At 35.2% G+C, this 21134-nt stretch overlaps 1 protein-coding gene across 1 annotated transcript in view; it reads left to right on the forward strand.

Annotated features, from left to right (window-relative positions):
- The first annotated feature begins 1260 nt into the window (after nt 1–1260).
- LOC145675957 (uncharacterized) overlaps nt 1261–21134 on the forward strand; it is a 468482-nt gene continuing 448608 nt past the window's right edge. Inside the window, exon 1 of the mRNA XM_081746774.1 lies at nt 1261–1824. Within this exon, the coding sequence (XP_081602900.1) occupies nt 1359–1824 (466 nt within the window). The 5' untranslated portion in view covers nt 1261–1358. The remainder of the gene's footprint in view (nt 1825–21134) is intronic.

Genomic DNA, 21134 nt, shown 5'->3' on the forward strand with positions numbered 1-21134 from the left:
TCCCTAGTTCCTAGGCTAGGTTCGGTTCGGTCCGACTAGCCTCGCATGTGGTACTTTATTTCTCGGTAACTACTAACCGCATCTGAATGAAATTCTGTTGGCAAGAAGCTAATTTCTAAGGAATAAAGATCGCTATATTTAGTAGTCGGGCTCGGCTAGGGCTCGACTCGCCTTGAATGTGGTGCTTGATTTCTCGGTAACTATTGGCCGGATGTGAACCAAATTTTATGAGCAAATAGCATATGGTCTAGGGGGAAAAAGCACCATATTTTATGGCTGGGCTCGTCCAGGGACAGGCTCGGTTAGACTCATCTCATCTTGTGTGTAGTACTTTATTTCTCGGTAACTACTGGTCAGATTTAGTGGGCAAATAGCCCATAGTCAAGTGAATTAAAAATACTATATTTGGTGGCCCGATTCAGGTAGTCTCAGCTTGCCATTGTGCTTTATTTCTCTCTAACTGATGGCTAGATCTGAACCAAATTTCCAAGACGAGGTCGGCTCGATAACAGAGGCTGTGTTCACAGCTTTGCACACTGGAGTTTTAGAGTTTGGCTCATTTCAACTCATTATTGATTTAAATTTACATACACACCACAAACGTACACAGGCACACACCAGTCACGATACCAAGGGGGACTACGCTTGTCCTCCCAGAAATGTACTGTACGTGAAGTAAAATAAGACTATACATTTCGGTGTACAAAAAAAAAAAAAAAAAAAAAGCCTCAAAACGAAAAATGTTCTGGCATTCATCTTTCTCTCAAGAAATTACAATTGGCGTAGCCACTAACACACACTTAGAGTACAAAAGAATGAGTATGGAATGTACATTACGCACAAAAAATGGATAAGTTTGACACGGTTTATGACTTATGACTGTTTTCTGATTTTAAACATAAAACTATATCAATTTATCCATTTCATTTCTTTCTCTCACTATGCGTGTGTGTTTGTGAAATCGTTTGATGAATAAACCACACTTGTTCTGCATAAACAATATACATTACCACAAAATACAATAAAGAATATCTTTAAATATTTTTCCAATTGTGTGGATATTTTAATGCATTATCATGTGCCTTGGGAGACGTTTCTTCTGTATATAATAATTTTATGACTTCCGAAGCTTTTGTTCCCATTTGTTCACATGAGTGCGAAAAATTCATTGCAGTTAGCAACAGTGCGCAACCCTATTTCTGCTGCCATCTGCTTTAATTTCAGTTCGATTCTTATAAAAATGACGAGCAGACAGCGTAGTAAACAGTAGTTGTGTTTTGGTGCGTGTGGGATGTACTTCGCATCAATCGGATTTGAGTGAAAGGGGCGTGTCTATATTGGACTTTTCTTTCGTTAAAATGAATGCAACGTCCTCTTTATCGGCTGTGTTTAATATCGTAAAGTTGACGTGTAAATCACAGGCCATTATTCGTACGGGGATATGCCATTTATTCTCCGCAGCTACATCAGAATGTCACATGTTCCATCGGAGGTTATTTTATAATATGCCTTGTACTTTCCTAAACTACCATGTTAACGCGATTTGTAAGCAGTACAATAATTTCGAACTTGTGCATGATGTACTGTTGCCCAAAACGTCTGTATTATCGCAGCTAAGTAATGTGAAAGTCCCACAGTTGCAGCAAGTGGCTACGATTAATACATCCGCGTCAATTACAGAAAGTGGTAAGCCTTCATTCAAACCCCCATTGAGTAAAAGCCAGGCTCATGATCTCGTTTTACGTCTAACTGAGGAAGAACGACAAGCACTATTTGCAGCCCTACAAGAGTTTCAGTCCGAAGAATTACGCCAAGAATACCAAGGTAATGTATTGATAAAAACAATATTTTTTTTAAAATAGCTTTTTTCTTTTGAAGGTATATTTTCCTTGCACTAAACTTTTAAACTTAATATACAGTATTTGTATAATTCTTTGTGCATTCTTTAAAATCTTGTGCCTAACTATAAACACTATTGTCTTAAATTGTGTATACATTTTTCTTTGGTAAAGTTAGGGTTGTCAGAGACTCCGATATAAATTCTGACTTTTTTTTTTAAAGTATTGCTTTAGAGATATGTACGAGTCTCCATTGTATTTATTTTACATTATAGAATCATATATTGGACCATATTTTGCTAGGAAAATATCAAAACATAATTGTATACTATTGCAAAGTAAATGTGATTGTCTATTAGATCAGTGAATGGAGGGATAGGGTTAGTTCATAAATTGACCATCTAACACCAAACTATTTTATTGTATTAAGTAAATATTGTCCAGGAAAGTTTATTCAGAAAAAAATAAAACGGAGATAGTTTTGGAACTGGGGAGCCAGTACAAAGTTAACCTAACCTAACCTGAACCAACGAAATAAAAATACAGAAAATATACTTAAAAAATTTTAACTAAAAAAAATCTGGCTCCCCACATCCAAAAATATGAAAACGGAAATAGTGGGGTATTGATACGGACGATTTTCATTACGTAAACTGTAGATGTCATTTTATGCAGAGTAAGCTTTAAAATTGAAGAGAAAAATAAAGGAAATTATTTATTTATAACCCGTTATGCCAAAGGAGACGGATAATTAATGAAAGTGAATGAATTTGAAAATTGGTGGTATGATAATGTAGGAAAAAGGGATAATCCTCAGGATACCCTACAGACACATGCTCATAAACAAACTCACATGGCTAGGGATCGAACCAGGGGCCAGTATCATCATAGGTGAAAGTTCTGGCACCCTGTCTCGTTAAAAATTTTAGGGTTGAATTGGCCTATAGATAGATATAGATATAAAGCTTTAAAATACCTTATTCCGACCCTGTAAGGCAAAGACCACATTTCCCAGTAACAAAACCTGACAACCCTAAAATTAGGGACGTTGAGTATATGCTCCATCAATTTTTAGCCCATAAATTTATTTATGTGTAATATTTTTGTTGTTTTTCTTTAAGACCAACATAGACTTTAATTGTTTGATTTAAAGCTACTGGTTTTATTTTCTCTGTAGCCTATTTAAAATGTTCCTTGCATTGTGAAAATTAAATTATGTTCTCGATATTTGTAAGTTTAATTTTATTTAAGCAATATTAAATAGATACAAAAAATACAAAATTCATTTTCACAAAGCAAGATGCATTTACCGTACGTATCCTTGAAGAAAGAAAAATCAAACTATTAAAATTTATGTTCATTAAAACACAAAATTACTTCTTCATGTTAATCAATGGGCTTAAAAGAAACAATGATGGCGAATGTACTTATCATGCTTAAATAGTAGATTTAAATATGTTTTTTTTTTTTTTTTTAATCAAAATTTTCTTTAGGCACAAGGTATTACTTTTTCTCCAAAATTGGATCTGCAGTCTCCATGATCTTACAAAGTTCTGTTGAGATCTTTTTTAAGATATCGTTATATTATGTATATAATTAAAATAAGGTTAATTTTTCCTGCCTTTTTTATTTTAAAAATTTTAATTCTAAATTCACCGTCCTGGGTCTCGTGTTGATTACATATCGAAATATTCATAAATAAATTACCAATCACATTGAGAGTGAATCGTTAATTTTGTAATATAAAATCTTAAAATTGTTATTATTATGTGGTACAGAAAATTCCATATGTTTCAATAATATGAAGTCCGTTAGACTAAGTTTATATGTCAAAATTAGAAAAAAACAAATCGGACACACTTTTAAAGATATATTTAATGTAAGGAGACGGGCCATTAGATTAAGCTTGTTAAATGGGATCTATAGATGCCTATCCAATTCCGAGTTTGTCAGAAGAAAGGCTGTTTGGATTATTGGATCTTCCTTTGCGAAAAGGGTAAAGAACTGGGGACGTGTGTCTGGCTCCTAATATCGCCAGACTCCCTAATTATACTCACAATACACGTAGTATAAATTGTGATATTGATATATTTGACATATCACTGGCAATATTCTTAAAAGCCTGTTTCTGATTTGAACATTGTTACTAGGATTAACTTTCTCTTGTTCATTAATTAATAAACTAGTCCTAGATCTACGTTATTTGGTTTCTTTATAATAGAACACAGTTTCTATTGACTGCAGTGATAACGACAAAGTTGTGTTCAAAACATTCAAGAATTTCCTGAATGTTGATGACTTCTTTGTACACAACTTGGAAATAGTGTCCTGTAGTAAGAAAGAAAATACATTAGAAATGGCCAACTGTTGATTTTGGGCTTATTTGCATTTATACTTTAATAGTTTGCATAAAACAAAACAAAAATATAAAAAGGCAAGAAATAAACTTTAAGTGTCTGTAATGTAGAAGTTGCAGAATTTGAGAAAAGATTACGAAAAAAAGTGTTTCTTTCAGAGTTATCCGTTAGTATTAAAATCTAGAAGTTATTTTCTAATTTAGATTATTTGTTGAATAAATCAGAAGATAAAAGCACAGTATTTTAGTATGTGATATTTATTTTTCGTACAGAATATTATTCACTGCTTTTCCCTTCAACTTTCACAAAGAATTTCAAATTATGAGTCTGAGAGTATGAAATATTTCGATTACTCGAAAATCCATAAAGAATTGATGAAATGTAATTATTATTATCTTTTTGTGACTGAAAACCTTTCTTAAACTTTGATGCAATTCTTATTAGCAGAATTTTATTATTTGTAAAGTAGCCTTCTTTGTAAAACAAAATTCAGCGAGAATGTCATACGAAAATATACGTATAAAGGAGGATCCATTGTTGTAATAAAACAAGTAGTTATTAATATAACTCAGCAATATCCTTCACTGGAAAAGAAGAAGAAATTTTGTTGTAACAATTATTCGAATATATCTGGCAACTTAATACTTGTAAGCAGGATAAAAGTTCGGGAGGACGTCATCTCCTCACTTACAGAAAATATCTGAGGCGTCTCCTCACTTTCTGAAAAATTTACAATGGGCAAAGATAGGCATGGAGGACGGTGTGACGTCATGCGTATCCCTACCTTTTCATATCCACTTTTACCCCTGCTTGTAAGAATAGGTTATTTGAATAAACAGACAATTGTTCGAATAATGAACAGTTGAACGAAGGCTTGTTCGAATCATCATTCAAGTAACAATGCGTTAATAATTATTTGAATACTTATTCAAATCATGCAAATTCAAATAACTATTCTAGCATCTGATGATTGTTCAAATAATTTAAGTAACGCACATTTGTTTATATAGTTAATCAAGTAATGAATAGTTGTTCGAATAATTATTCAAGTAGTGAACAGTTGTTCGAATAATTATTCAAGTAGTGAACAGTTGTTCGAACAACTATTCAAGTAATGAACAATTGTTCGAATAATTAGTCAAGTAGCGAACACTTGTTTGATTGACTATTCAAGTAATGAACAGTTATTCCAATAATTATTCACGTAACGAATAGTTGTTCGAATAATTATTCAAATAGTGCACATTTGTTTGAATAATTATTCAAGCAGCGAGTAGTTGTTCGAATAATTATTCAAGTAGTGAACAGTTATTCGAATAATTAGTCAAGTAATATACATTTGTTTGAATAATTAGTTAAGTAATGAATATTTGTTTGAAGAATTATTCAAGTAGTGAATGGTTGTTCGAATAATTCAATAATGAATAGTTGTCCAAATAATTATTCAAGGAGTGAACAATTGTTCGAATAATTGGTCAAGTAATGTACATTTTTTGAATTAGTCAAGTAATGAATAGTTGCTCAAATAATTATTCAGGTAGTAAACAGTTGTTCGAATAATTCAATTAATGAATAATTGTCCAAATAATTATTCAAGGAGTGAACAGTTGTTCGAATAATTAATCAAGTAATGTACATTTTTTGAATTAGTCAAGTAATGAATAGTTGCTCAAATAATTATTTAGGTAGTAAACAGTTGTTCGAATAATTCAAGTAATTAATAGTTGTCCAAATAATTATTCAAGTAGTGAACAAGTGTTCGAATAATTATTTGAGTAACGAGTAATTGTTCGAATAATTATTCAACTAATGGACAATTATTCGAATAGCTATTCGAGTACGAAATGAATAATTATTCTTGAATAATTGTTCTTGAATTCAGTTTTTTGAATCAACATTCAGTCATACGAAAAATTCTTTGAGTAACTGTTTCAAGTAACAAATGATTTTTTGATCAACTGACCGTTGAATCAACATTTTTTTAAACACTTGTTCGAATAAATAATCGGATAATGGGAGAAAATTTTCTTTGAAGAATTATTGAAATAATTTTACATTCTAATATTAATTAATGAAATGAGAAAAAAGTGAAAATCTACTGAAAACTGAAGCATATGTCATGTTGTATTTACCGGATATAATTGTGTTAATACCCGAAAGGAAACGAAAGAAAACAATGTTTAATGGTTTACTAAATTACGTTCATAAGCGCGAAACGAGAAACTATCCACGGTTTGTATAACAACCGGTAATATACTTCGGAGAAAATTGTAACAGAAAAGGATCAAATTTTAACGAAACCACTTTTTTTTTTTTTTTTTGACTGAGAACAATAGAACAAAGACAACAGGGAGATCTACCTGAGAAAATGGCCAAATTGGTGCCACTGGCATTTTTTTCCTATGCAAAATCTACAAAACTATATGGAGGTCCGTTCATTGTAATCCGCTTTCTCGTCTCGAAAAGATATCCCTGAAAGTGCAATCTCGTCTCAAAAGCGTTTCTATTAGACGAGCTATATCCTCGTGGCTCCGTATGTAAATTGACTTATAAGTTCTGTTATTTATTAAGAGTCTTCATCCCGGCGAAATTAAAATACCTCAAATTTTACAGTAATTATGTGATACCTTCAAATAGATAAAAGATAAAATTGAAATATGGAACAAGAGCTCCCTAGACAATATTATTTTGCGTGAGGTACCGTTATCACAAGTCACCTAGTGGCTTTCCGTTTTCAGCTGTTTAGAAACGCGAAAATAAATGCCGATTTTCAAAATGGCTGGAAATCGAAAGCAGACAAGCGAGTCGTGATAACGGTATCTCATGTAAAATAATATTGTCTAGGGTGCTCTTGTTCCACATTTCGATTATCTTTTATCTATTTGAAGATATCACATAATTACTGTAAAATTAGCGGTATTTTAATTTCGCCGGGATGAAGACTCTTAAATTTATTCAGTTACAATTCTGCACTAACTATCGAGTAAAATTAAATTGTATTTTAATTTGTTCTGTTCAAGGATATGAAATCAGTGTTGATAATTCGACAAAATATGCATAAAATTATATTTGCTTCCTTTATGAAGCGCATGAAATTTCCAATTACTGGCATGAATTATTATTATATACAGAGATAGGGTTTGGGTTACCATGACGACCAGGTTGCAAACTTTGTCAATACAGTTAAATTTTTGATGCTTTGCGTTTTGTCCTGATGTGGCCAGTCAAGTTGATCTATACTGTTTTAGTTGTATTTGCATCGTTGCTTTTTGTGAGTCTGTGGAAAATGCCATTCGTTCATGCTACTGATGTAGTAGCATGGAGAAATCAGAACAAAGTTCAGTAATTAAGGCAGGTTTTGGATTTTTTTTAACGAGTCAAGTAATATTGATTGTTGTATCCTGGCATTAAAAAAAAAAAAAAAAAAAAAAAAAAAAAAAAAAAAAAAAACATGGAAAGTACACACTTATAAAAATTAGCAATAAAGTAGTATAACTTAAAATTCATGAGTACTATTAAAATGACATAGATGGTTCTGAATTATTCATGGTGGAGAATTAGTGACGATAAGTCCAGATTCGAGATGAAACTAGAAATCTCACTACACTTGTATGCAACACTAGTTGCAGCCAGGGGCGGATCCAGGACCGACTTCTGGGGGCGGTGGGTTGTCATACTGCTACTTTTAAGGAGTCCAAACTTTGGGATGGGTTTTATTTATATATATATAAAATAAGAAAATTTCCTTTCCTGGGGGGGGGAAGTGATTGCCCCGATCGCCCCCTGGCTCCGCTCCTGGTTGCAGTGCCGGATTGTGAAAGTAAAAACTGGGGGCAGGCAGAACCCAGACTATAGGTATGAGTTTACTATAAACTTTCAAAAATATATAAATACGAGGGAAGATCGGAAAGTAACACACAATATTTTTTTTCAAACAAAGTTGAATATGTACCAAACCAAACCAAACAAAACACAAATGAACTTACATCTTTGATCTACTTTTCTACGTAGTCACCAAGTTTCTCAACACATTTCTCCCAGCGTGGTACTAGTTTTCAAGATTCCCTGTTCGTAGAAGTCCGTTTGGTTGGGGTATAGCCATCTGCGGACTGCTAATTTCACTTCCGCATCTGTCGCAAAGTGTTGGCCGGCCAGGAATTTATTCATGAGATCAAAGAGATGTAAGTCCGACGGTGCCAGGTCCGAACTGTACGGAGGATGTTCGAGCACCTTCTACCCAAATTTGTTGAGTTTCCCACTGACAGGAGCAGCAACGTGTAGACGGGCATTGTCATGAAGAAATTTGACACTGTCAGCATTAATGTTGCGGCGTTTGTCACGAACGGGACGACGCAACTTAACCGAAGTTTTAATGTAGGCTGCAGCATTTACAGTGGTCCTATGTTCAGCAAAGTCCACCAATAACATGCCAAACATATCACAGAACACTGTCACAAGCACTTTCCTCGCAAATTGAGTCACCTTAATTTTTTTTCGTACTAGAGAACCAGCATGTTTCCACTCCATAGGAGCCTGCTTGGTTTCGAGCGTGTAGTCGTACGCCCACGACTCATCACAAGCGAGCACTAACTTTACGGAATTGCAACGTGGAATGAAGAATGTCGTACACCACACCATAGGAAATGTTGAACTTCTGAGATAAGGTTCGCAGGTGCACACGCCGGTCGTTCAAAATTGCTGCCTCGATGGCGCGGATATTCTGCGGTGTTGAAGCTGTTACCGGCCGCCCGGAGCATAGCGCATCACTAAGGTTCTCACGGCCCTGTTCAAAGAATGCACACCACCTGGAGACATTGCTACGATCCATACGGTTCCATACATGCCACGCATGTCGCTGTGTATTTCACATTTGGTGTATGTCCTTTTGCCCATAAAAGTCTAACCACATCTCGCTGCTCTTCACACTAGGGACACAGCTCTTCCAATAAAGAAATATACACTTTTCGAGTCGATACATCACTTTCACAGCACATTTTCGAGACGACACAGTCTCAAATCTTGTCTCATGTGCATCGCTACTTCACACAGTAACATTCGCGCCATGTTTGTTTTGTAGTTCAGGCTTCTCTCGTTAGAGCTGCACAATAGAACAAAATACCCTCTATAGCGCAAACTTCAAACTCTCTCATCGTGCAGTTTCACTGTTCCAGCTGCAATACGTGGGGAGAAAAAAATATTGTAAATTACTCGTACTTTCCGATGTGCCCTCGTAATAACTTAATTTTTTTGTCACTCAAACAAAAAGAGGGACCTGGCCCCAGCTCCGGACTGACTAGTTGACCCAGGTCTTAGATCTCAGAAACTGTCCTAGTGTTACATGATTTATAGTACGAAGACTATAATTGATGAAGTGATTGTGCGAACACAATAAAGGGCATTTAACAACGCTTAAAGATGCGCTAGTCATTATACAATATATTCCAATAATAAATATGGTTTATGTACCGTTTTTTGATAATATAGCTGGCCGAGGGCGGAACAACTAGTTTAGATAACTTTGAGAGTTGAAAGGAAAAGATTTACAGCATTTAATTAGTTTCAGACATACTTCATTCAAAAGTTTTGTATTATATTTATGTGCATGTTGAATCGTGGGTTTAGTACCTTTATATTCATTGAAGGATTGTAGTCTTTAGCAAATCGGCACTTACTGATGCGAGCCGCAAAATGCAGTGACTGATAAGGCGCGTGAGGTGCCAGGCATAGCACTTTGTTTATATCAATGGTTCTCAACTTAACTCCTATCACGACCCCCATTTTATCCCATTCTCTTGCCAGCGACTCCCTTATAATTTCTCCTAACCGGCATAACCGTGGGACGTAAAACTTAAAGATTTCATTTCATTTTTTCCCTTATAATTTCTGGTTTGTAATAAGCTTGTGTGGGATTTTTAATATATTTCTTGCGGAGATCTCACGATAGTAGAATCCATTTCTTCTGTATACTGGATACAGTAACTTCCTAAAAGCGACTGGATTAAAACCAAATTTGGTGAATTTATTCATATTACAAATATCGAATCCGATCCGTCATACTGTTTCAAAATGGAGGCCGTTTTAAAATTTAAAAAAAAAAAAAAAACTTCAAAAATTCCCTTAATTTTAGGTCATATGATAAAAAAATAAAGTGATTTCTAATTTTGATGTTTTAAAAACAAAGTTGGACAGTTGCTTAAAGAGTTATTGAGTATTTTGATAATATGCTTCACGAAGATTGAACTCGACATTGCCGCACTACTGAAATCACACCATGCTCAGGTATCTCATTAGCTTTCAATTTTAATTCAATATGCAGTTCTCATTAGTTTCATATCATACTTCTTTCATTTAAATTGATTTTCAAACAACTCTGCACCTGTTGAAAATGTTTAGTAGACCTATTTTTTGTTGTTCTTAACAGTATGTATAAAAATAAAAATATGCCTATCAGAACAAAATTCAAAATAATATTTTCCGGTATTAGATTTTAATTATATTCATCTCTTTCGCTCTTGTTCGCGACCCCCGTAGGGGTCGCGCCCCTCAGGTGGAGAAACTCTGGTTTACATAATAATTGATGCGATTTGCTGGACGCAGCGGTAGCTTCACACACGAGCATCCGTATTCTTTTATAAAAATATGGTACAAAAAAAATCAATAATGTGTAGGCTATTTTGTTTGTTCTCATGACATATTGTTCCCAAATTTTCTTCTGGATACGATTTTATAAGCTAAATGGCTTCTCATGTATGTAGTATAGATTTTTATTGATGTGACATTATTGTACTCTCAAAGTTTTATTTACATTGCAATATGGTGTATGCTGTATTGCATTTCCAGGTGTGTTCGTACGGTTTCTTGCTCATAATCTCCAAAACAACCCCTACAGGCATTTCGTTTTAATTGGTCAGATGATGGATTTTGGTGTTAATATACTCAGACCTTGGTTGACTTTGTAGTGCGTTTAAACTTTGTGATAGTAGAAGCAGATTGAGGTTTGCTTTTTGTTCTCCCAAAAGGCATTAACTTTGAACAAGTTAGACTATCTACCTTCTGGTCTCTTGTGACACCAGAGGGAAGCTTTGCAGTATTTAGAACCAACTAACTAGTGCCCAGTCAGCTTTCCTTGTTTACGATGTACGGAAATTACAAGATAATCCACGTTTACAGATGTAGCCGTAAGGGAGAATTTTGTAGTTGAGGCAATGTTTTGTTCGTTCGATGATATGTTCTAATTATGTGATTTTTTTTTCTTTTTTTCTGTTTAGTGTCTGATGTCATCAGGGATTTCAGTTTATAAAAAAAGTGGGCTGTTCTAAAGAGTGTTTGTCGGCAGAATTTGCTTTGTCAGTTATTGAATTATTCTGTAATTTAATTATTCAAAATAATACCTATTATATTCAATACAGAGGTGCCTAATACAGAGTGTTTCAAAAAAGAATGACCCAATTTCATAAGGCTATATGTTTTATATGAGTGAAGGCAAGTTGCTGGTTCAGGTGGCTGTTGGTAGAAGCCCCCGTAATGTATTGTATTGCAGATAATACTCAAACTCATTCCATACTCGTGCGAGCATGTGTGGCCCTACTGCAGCCACTGCTGTTGCTATGCAGTGCCGTAGTTCGTCGGAAGGAGAAGCACATAGGCGGAGTCTTTCACAAACCCTCACACAAGGATCATACTGGATATTGTACTAATGAGCGAATTTACTAACTATTCCCTGTTCAGCGTAAGCTCTAAACTCCGATAAACAAAATATTTGTATCCTTCCGCTTGACACAAATACGATTGGCTAGTGATGTATCACTCCCACTCCCCAAGGGGAGGAGCAAATTATACACGTGCATTTTGACAATACTGTCTCGTGTTGTCCAGATACTTATAGCAGCAGCAGAAAAGAAAGAAAAAAACTCGAAAGATTAAAAAAATATTTGAATGTCGTTGATAAACAATTGTTGATTAGTGAGTAAAAGTTTCACAACAACACTCGCGGAACCGGATTCATGCCAGCCGCCTTTGAGGCTTGAAAGCAAAACACGCGTTCACAGTTGAATTGGCGCCATAATTATTGCGCATGCTTGGTGTTTGTTTGCATTGTTTCATTAACCACACTGGATTGCAGTTTTATTAGATAATCTGTATTATATTTTTGTCATTTATAACAATGTAGCAGATTTATATGGAGCTTCATAGTAAAAATAATAACCAAATCATATGAACTATTTTGCGGAGGAGTACAAGCGTCGTTAGGCCAACAGCAAATCAGCGAGATTTAGTTTCTCGAGGTTTTGTTTATCGCAGTTTAGAGCTTAGGCCGAACAGGGTTCAGCTGTACTAGAGAGACTTCTATCTATAACCATGTGAACCAGGAACTTGCAACTGGACCCATGGGGGAAATTTGAGTCTCAATGTGTGTTTCAAAATTTTTTACGAAGTTCTATCTTCATTCATGTATATATATATATATATATATATATATATATATATATATATATATATATATATATATATATATATATATCTTTATGAAATAGAGCTATTCTTTTTGAAACACCCTGTAGATAAGATTGAGAGTCTGGAAGATTATGCTTGAGTTTGAATTAGGCGTGTAGCCGGAATAGTAAAACAGTGGGGGCGTACAGGAGATTGATTGAGTTCACCTTACATTCATAATATCTAAGCGCATTAATTCTGTTACAGTGAAACCTCTAAATAACGGGAACGGATAGGATATGGTTCTAAATTATGGTGGTCGATTACAGAGAAGGTACGCAAATTTAAATTACTTTTAGCTCATGTGATAATTGTGTACAATGCACAGTAAGTACATTAGTCATAAATGTAAATAGCCTATAGACTAATATTAGGGATGGTACCGAGACTGAGATTTGTGTCACTTCGAGATCAGACCAAGATCGAGACGGGTGTTTATAAGTCGAGAGGAGATCAAGATTCAACGTATCCAGACTTGCTCGAGACGAGACCAAGCTGAGGCTTGATCTCGTCTCGAAAAAATTACTGAATTTTTTTCTACTAGAAAAAATTCATTCCATTGTTAAGTTGTGTGTAAGATTGTGGAACGATTGGTCTTGGATGATCGCTGTTATAGGCGTATACATGACAAAAATTTTCAGGAATTTTGTTGTAGCTTTTTAATATCACAATATAAGTAGGCACCTTCGAAACACACACTTGCTCTACCGCCCTGCTATTGGAGGAAACACCGACGAAAGACCTTCTGAAATTAGCCATCACCAGGGGCGCAGATTTCTCTGTAAATTTGGGGAGGCCCATTCAGATGCAGAAGGTATATAAATGAGGATTTTAAGACAAATTGCACTCAAATTATGCCAAATAGTATATTCATAAATACAATAGGGAGCCCACATGAGCTTTCGGGGGGGGGGGAAGGGGGCCAGGATCGGCAACCTTGGCCATCGCATGGGTTTTGATTTCTTCTACGTGGAGAAACGGGTATCTTCGAGTCTTACCTTTAGCTTTAGGAAGAGCCCAAAATCTGTTTTTAAGGATAAGGCTATCAACTGTCTCTGAAGCATATTTCTCCCAATTTGAACATTAACTTGATGTTTAGAGTGTTGCTCGAACTGCGACATTGCCCAACTGATCACCACGTCGCACACAGCCTGTTGTGACCTGTTCACACTTGTCAAACACTGAATTAAGGAACCTAAGGACTTCACTGTATAGACCTAATATTCATTGTGATTGCGTTATAAATGCCAAGCCTACAATAACATTCCGGGTACTTTTTGACTGTTCTTCGTATATAAATATAGGCGTACACAGAATGCAGAAGAGAAATTTGCATAATATCACTCCTTTTTATGACTTAAGAAATATTGTTTCTGATTCATTCATTCGTTTCAGTGGCTGATGACAGTTACAAGAATTCCCTTTTTCAGCCTTGATGCAGTGTCTGCATCCTAAATGTGTAACTCTGTTGCGTGTGTGTGTGTGTGTTTCTTAATTTTATTTTTAGACTGTTTGAAGATTTTGAGCTTCATCCCAAACAAAAGACAGCAAAGTAATATCTCTTGTAGATAATGTTGGGCATTAATCTTCACTTCTAATGTTCTTCATAATACACTCACATTGAAGGATTTTTTTTTTTTTTCAGCAAAGTTCCCTTAATAATCACAAAATTACTATCATAGAAGTTGTAATATAGTCCTTTCTGGTAGCTACCTGTCTAATCTTGCTTCATTTGTGCAGAATTTGTAACTCCTCAGAAAATATGTATTAATTATTCGACAAATAGTCGTTTGCGTTGTGTGTTGTAACTTAAGCCACATTTTAGTAAAAATCAGTCATATGCCTCTAGTATTTTGTAACACGGCTAACTGAAATTATATACTTCAGGATACGTTAAGTTGATTTTGAGTTTAATGTCCCGTTCAGCAGCGAGGCTATATGAGACGTGGACCTACTGATTAACGTGGAATGCGAACCACATGAGCTCCCGCCGGGAATCGAACCAGGGCCTCCCACGCCAAAGTTTAGAAAGTTTTGCTAAAAAAAAACAACAACAATAACAACAACAACTTTGCATGTGAAATGTGTGAGGCAAGAACGTGGTAACCCACAATTTTACTATTTGAAGAAATTAGAGGTTTTCTGTTGCATAATTCATTTTCAAAGTCGGAAAGCTGATTTTTCAGATAAGACTATACAGGGTGGCCCAAAAGTAGGTATACACCCCTACATTGATCAAGTATAACATTCTAGTCTATGAGTTTATTTGCTTCGGTTCTTCCGAGCTTAAGAAGTAAGTAAAAAGGCTTTAAGAACAAATAATAAGGAAACTAAGTCTACTTGATGGATAACAATAAGAAATGATATAAAATGCAATACTGTACTGTATACCTACTTTTGGGCCAGCCTGTACATGAAGGATTAAGCGGACAAGGTTAAACGAAGCGGTATGCGTTGCTCTCTATCGGGTGCTGCAAAACGCAGCAATTGCAAAATTGTGAGTTACCATGTTCTTGCCTCACACCCTTAATTTCACGTTTAGAGATTGCATTTTCCCGACTACTGTTATTATTATTATTATTATTATTATTATTATTATTATTATTATTATTATTATTATTATTATTATTAATAATAATAATAATAATAATAATTCATTTTGCCTCAAAACAAAAGAAGAAGTGCTTTTAAATTCGAAACCAGATCAAAAACATAAAACGAGTCGACAAATTTCACGAGTCTTGTAGATAGCACTAGTTCACTCGAGTCTTAGATCTCAAGCACTGTTTGGAAAATGAGAATCAAAAATGAAAGACATATTTTTCAGTTTTAACGTCCCACGATTATGCCCTTTAAGCTAAGGGACACAAATGATTAAAGCAGGTGAATGTTGGTGTTTTTACATACAAGTGATCATCAAAATTTATGTCATTAAGGGGGCAGACTACTAAATATTTTTCAAAAGCTAACAATTTTTCTTTTGCCAGTTTTTCGTAAGTGAAAAGAGATAATGAAATGTATCTTACCTCAGTAATAGATAATGTTACTCTACACCCGAAAATACAAATCGGAAGAATTTTCGTTATTGACATCCATAGAAATTACAATGTGACCAGAATTTGAATTACCCAAAAATCTAGGTGATGGTAGCGACTAGAAAAATAAACTCAACGGTAAATGATGACTTATCATGTTATCTGTGTTCCTTGTTAAGAACTTTCTAAATAATATTTGTATTTTAATTCTACTGTTTATTAAAATAATTTATTTTGTACCCTTTATAAGAAAATAAATACAAATATTGTTTAAAAAGTAGTTAACAAGGAACACAGACAACATGATAAGTCATCAATTGCCGTTGAGTTTATTTTTCTAGTCGCTGCCATAACCTAGATTTTTGGATAATTCAAATTCTGGTCACACTGTAACTTCTATGGATGGCAACACTGAAAATTCTTCCGATTCGTATTTTCCGGTGTAGAATAACATTATCTATTACTGTGGTAAGTTACATTTCATTATCTCTTTTCACTTACGAAAAACTGGCAAAAAAAAAAAAAAAAAAAAAAAAGATAGCTTTTGAAAAATATTTAGTAGTCTGCCCCCTTAATTCAGATTTGAAAATGAGAGCTGCCTCGTCGACCAGTTTAGTTGCATCCTTTGTACATATTTATTTATTTATTTATTTATTTATTTATTTATTTATTTTTAGAGTTAAACGTCCCACATTTCTGCTTTGGAAACGAAAGGAGATGAAAAATGAATTATTATTGTAATTAAATGAACTATGAAAGAACAATACATTTCAGCAGTGGTTCCAACCTAAAGGGCATGATGAGCGACCAAGTGGAGCAAGCTACAGACAGAAATGAACTAACATCGTATTTATAAATTATACGAATGTTGTTAACAAAAGAGGCCTTATGTTAAATACTGTACAAACACAAAATAACTCATGAATATAAGTTGTAGTTTCATTAAGAACAAAGCTTGTAAAAGAGTAATATTGCAGTACAGTGTTCGTCGATGTCTTGCTGGAAATCAGGCCAGCAACCAGCCACAGAGGTTTGGGGAGTCATGAATTTTTTAGGGGGGGCAAGTCATTATAAATTCTCTTAAATTTAGCTAAATTGTGTTTTTTTAAATTAATAATAGCATTTTGTGTTAAGGTCTGGAGGGGCCACGAAAAGTTCAGGGGGGCCAGGCCCCCTAGCCCCTTCTAGTTGCGGACCTGCTGGAAATGAATATAAATTACGAGATTATTATTATTATTATTATTATTATTATTATTATTATTATTATTATTATTATCACGATAATCATATCTGTTGTGCTGTATGGTTGGGAAACATGGTCGCTTACTCTGACACGTGTGAGAGGGAAGGATGCAGGATGAAAATATTTGCAAACAAAATCCTGAGACGAATATTCAGACTCAAGAGGAACGGGAATGGGAAATGGCGGAAACCTCATAACGAGGAACTGAACAATTGTATAGCTTTTACCAAACATTGTTGGGGTCATCAAATCTAGGAAGCTTAGTTGGGCAGGTCGTGTAGCCAAAAGGTAAGAAATTAGGAACGCTTTCAAAGTTTTAACTGAATGTCCAATCCGGAAACGACCATTAGGAAGACCTAGGTGTAGATAGAAGGATACTATTAAGACAATGGCGTATACAGGTTTGCTGGCTTGGGCTACCACTAACTTTATAACACCTGTGCATTAATAATAATAATAATAATAATAATAATAATAATAATAATAATAATAATAATAATAATAATAGCTCTCCCTCTTTGGAGTAACGAGTAATTGCTAGAGAGCCTGGTTTCCCTTTAGTTACGCCTATGCTCGTCGTGCTGGTCTAGTCGCTAGCGCGCGTCCCTTGATGGACATGATTCCGGATTCATTTCTGGAGGAAGAGTGTTGAATGCATTACAATGGTTAGTGTTATAAATTAGTTACTTACCTATTAATATTTGATTTCTAGGGGTCTTGTTTGGTACAATCCGCGGCAAAAAACCTGCAACATGAGCATATAAGTTTATTGTGAAATGACGAAGTCTTTTGCTCCAAAATAAGTGTGCACGGGAGGAGGCCGAGGTTTATCCTGGCGTGATTCGTTCCACTTAGACGTTATGTTAATTCCCTGTGCTGTTAGGCGTAGTTTCACAATAAACTTACATCCTCATGTTGCAGGTTTTTTTTTGCCGCGGATTGTACAAAAATGCCTTGAAGACTTCATCGTTAAGGCTATAGTTGGACTTCTTCGGAAGTTTTTGAAAAATTATGTTTTAGTCGGCATTAGCGCTAAACCAAATAAACGTTCCTGTGTCTGAGGTGATCGACAATAGGATTTTGTCCTCTTCAGCGCATAAAACGTTCCTTCAACGGATGTTGATGTATCAATCAGAATTATTGTCAGAATTAAAGCAGCTAACTTAACTTCAGGGATCACTTGATTTAACTTGTGGTAAATAGTTGACAATATTCGATTGACAAGTTTGTTGAAGAAAACAAAGGCTTCTGCTTAATATATTACACTTACCTCATTTTTCAGTCAGTCTTGATCAAAGTGATTGGCGTAAGATGTTGACAATGTGTTTAGTGCCTTTTTTTGGGGGGGGGGAGGCGGAATATTTCCTTTAGCCTACAAACTAAGAAATTTTGAGAGTCTAGAAGATGTGTGAATTCAAGCATAATTAGAAAACCTATCATTAATTTCCACATGCACTCGATGTAATATGCTGTAGTATAGTTGTTTGTAGTGAACTTCATTTCCTTTCCTTGTTTTTAATGTTGATTTCGCTGTAGTGTCCGAAAACCTTGCAGTTTCCGCATCATTTCAAATAAAAGGAAATCCATTATGTTTGTATTCGGTTATAGTATTTTATAAAACTTGAACACCTCTTGTAAACAATATGCTACGTCAACGGCTATGGTTTCAAAAGTATTGACGCAAACCGCTGCGGAACGAGGTTCAATATGTCCCTCCTTCCCAGAGACACCAAAATGCGCTGTCATTACTCGTATAGCTTTCCTTTACTCTTCATTCATGCCCAAGAAACCGATTTCTTGGAGACAACTGGTCCTACCTGGCAGGCCGTTCGTACTTTGCTGGTGTAGGTGGAGCGAAGGGGAATACAGCTCGCACTCATAGCTACACGATTCTTGCTGAATCAATAACGAGTAGAGGTTTCTGTTGTGTTGCGATGTCGTAGATCTCAACAATGCGAGACTGCGAGCAAAGAAGCATGTAGATGTTTCTAAATTTATAAAGTTCTCAGAAAATTGTATCATTGAAAGAAGATACTAAAGTATAAAATTATTAATATGCAAAGTAAATTAGTTTATATTAATAACTTTAATTTGTAATATTCTAGGGCTACCGCCGGTAGGCCCGGTGGCCTACAAAATACGCCACTGTATTAAGGTGGATCTCGCAGAAATAGGAGTACAAAATAGAAACTGGATCCTGTTGGCTACGGACAGAAGTCAGTGGAGAGCTTTTTTTGAACGCGACATTGAATCTCCGGGATCTATAGGCCAAAGAGTTAGTTATTATTATTATTATTATTATTATTATTATTATTATTATTATTATTATTATTATTATTATTATTATTATTGAAGATTTGAGAATTTTTGCTGCACCAAGCATTGCAGAATGGGTCAGGACAAAAAGCATATATGACCGAGTGGGAAGGAAAGGGTGGAATGTCCAGGGTTTACAAAGGGAGCGCACTTTTACAGTTCGGAACCAGTGCATCATACCCTTGCCTTGAGCGGGATTCAAATCCGCGCCAGCCATACGAGGTGTATTCAAAAATATCGAACCTTTGGGTGGCAATATATAATCCGAAATACTATCCCCTTCAAAGTAATCTCCTTCGTAATGCATACAGTTCTCCCAGAGTTCCCAGCATTGTTGGAAACACTTCTGGTACTCTGAGAAAAATCCGTTCTCCGGACGGCGGTATATTGTACAAATATACGGTATCCTCTTGCTTACTATAGAAATCAGTACGGAGCATACGTTATCCGTATGCTACATAGGCACTGCCCTTAGATGTTACATCATACCGTTGCAGGATGTCTGACATCTAAGAGTTTTCCGTATATCGCATGCATATACTTATGTTACCTTCGTCAACTATATGTTATATACGTCTATTTGTATGTGACATCCTGACCGCCTATATTGTTTCATACGGAAAGTACGTATAGATGAAACACTTATACGGAAAGTATTATAAACCATGCGTTTTCAGTTATATGTCTGCTGTATGTTAAGTCCAGAAACTACAGGAATTACGCATGTAAATTATCTTTTTAAGTACGCCATCTACATTTTTTCTCAGTGTACACAGTTTTTGGAATGGTGAGCAATCGTGCCGTCGCATTCCGCATGATGTCTTCTCTTGACTCAAATCGGGTCCCTTTTAATGGCATTTTTAGCTTGGGAAATAACCAAAACTCCCAACCAGAATCAATTTTCGCGGACACTCTCTTCATACCCAAATTCTCTTTCAAAATTGAATGTACCGATCCAATTGAATGATTTCCGCTAAGGTATAGCCAAGGTTTTGGCAAAATTTGATACAATATGGCTGCTCAAGGTTTTCTGTCATTTTACATAAAACTGGAATCCGACGACCGCTTACTACACGTCTTCACTCGTTGGCCGACTGCTAGCGACTGAGGGTTTCTGCGGGCGGGAAAAAATTTACGACTGCGCATGAGTGCCCCCTCTACATTTACAATGAAGAATTTCTCCCGCATTTCATTGGTTTACGCGGGAAAAAAAATAAGGTTTGATACTTTTTGAATACACCTCGTATCTTACAATCTTTATTGTAGTGCCGTTGATCGCTTGACCATGTACTTAAGAGTTAATGAGCCGTTTTGATATGCAAGTCAAATAATGTTCTGGTTAAAAGAATGTTACTGATTACCACACACGGAGATGTGGTGTGTAGATGCAAATGTTTGTTTATTGATTTAACATGACGAAATACGTGGTACATACATTAGTGGTGACGGTAATCAATAGTTATGCTATGTTAGTTGTATCGATTACCCAGCTAGTAACTTAATTTCAGCTTGGAAAATTGAACAGGTCAAGATAGAAAGGTCACCAATAGTGTTGACAACGAGATAAGACGAGACGTGAAATAAGTTTTTCTCGTGTCGTCTCGTCTCTTAAATGTTCAAAAGTCTAATCTCGTCTCTATTCTCGAAGAAGCTTTTCGAGTCACGTCCCAAATTTTTCTCCTACTTTTTTGAAAAATTATGTATATTTAAAAAAAATCCTCTAGAAATTCCGCGGCATGAGAAGTACATAAAGGTTGAGTTGATTTTGAGTTTAACGTCCCGTTCATCAGCGAGGCTATATGAGATATGGACCTAGTAATATAACAGCATTTAAATCATATTTATAATTGGA

This window comes from Thermobia domestica, chromosome 18 (genome assembly GCF_964235325.1).
Source record: "Thermobia domestica chromosome 18, izTheDome1.hap1.1, whole genome shotgun sequence".
NCBI lineage: Eukaryota > Metazoa > Arthropoda > Insecta > Zygentoma > Lepismatidae > Thermobia > Thermobia domestica.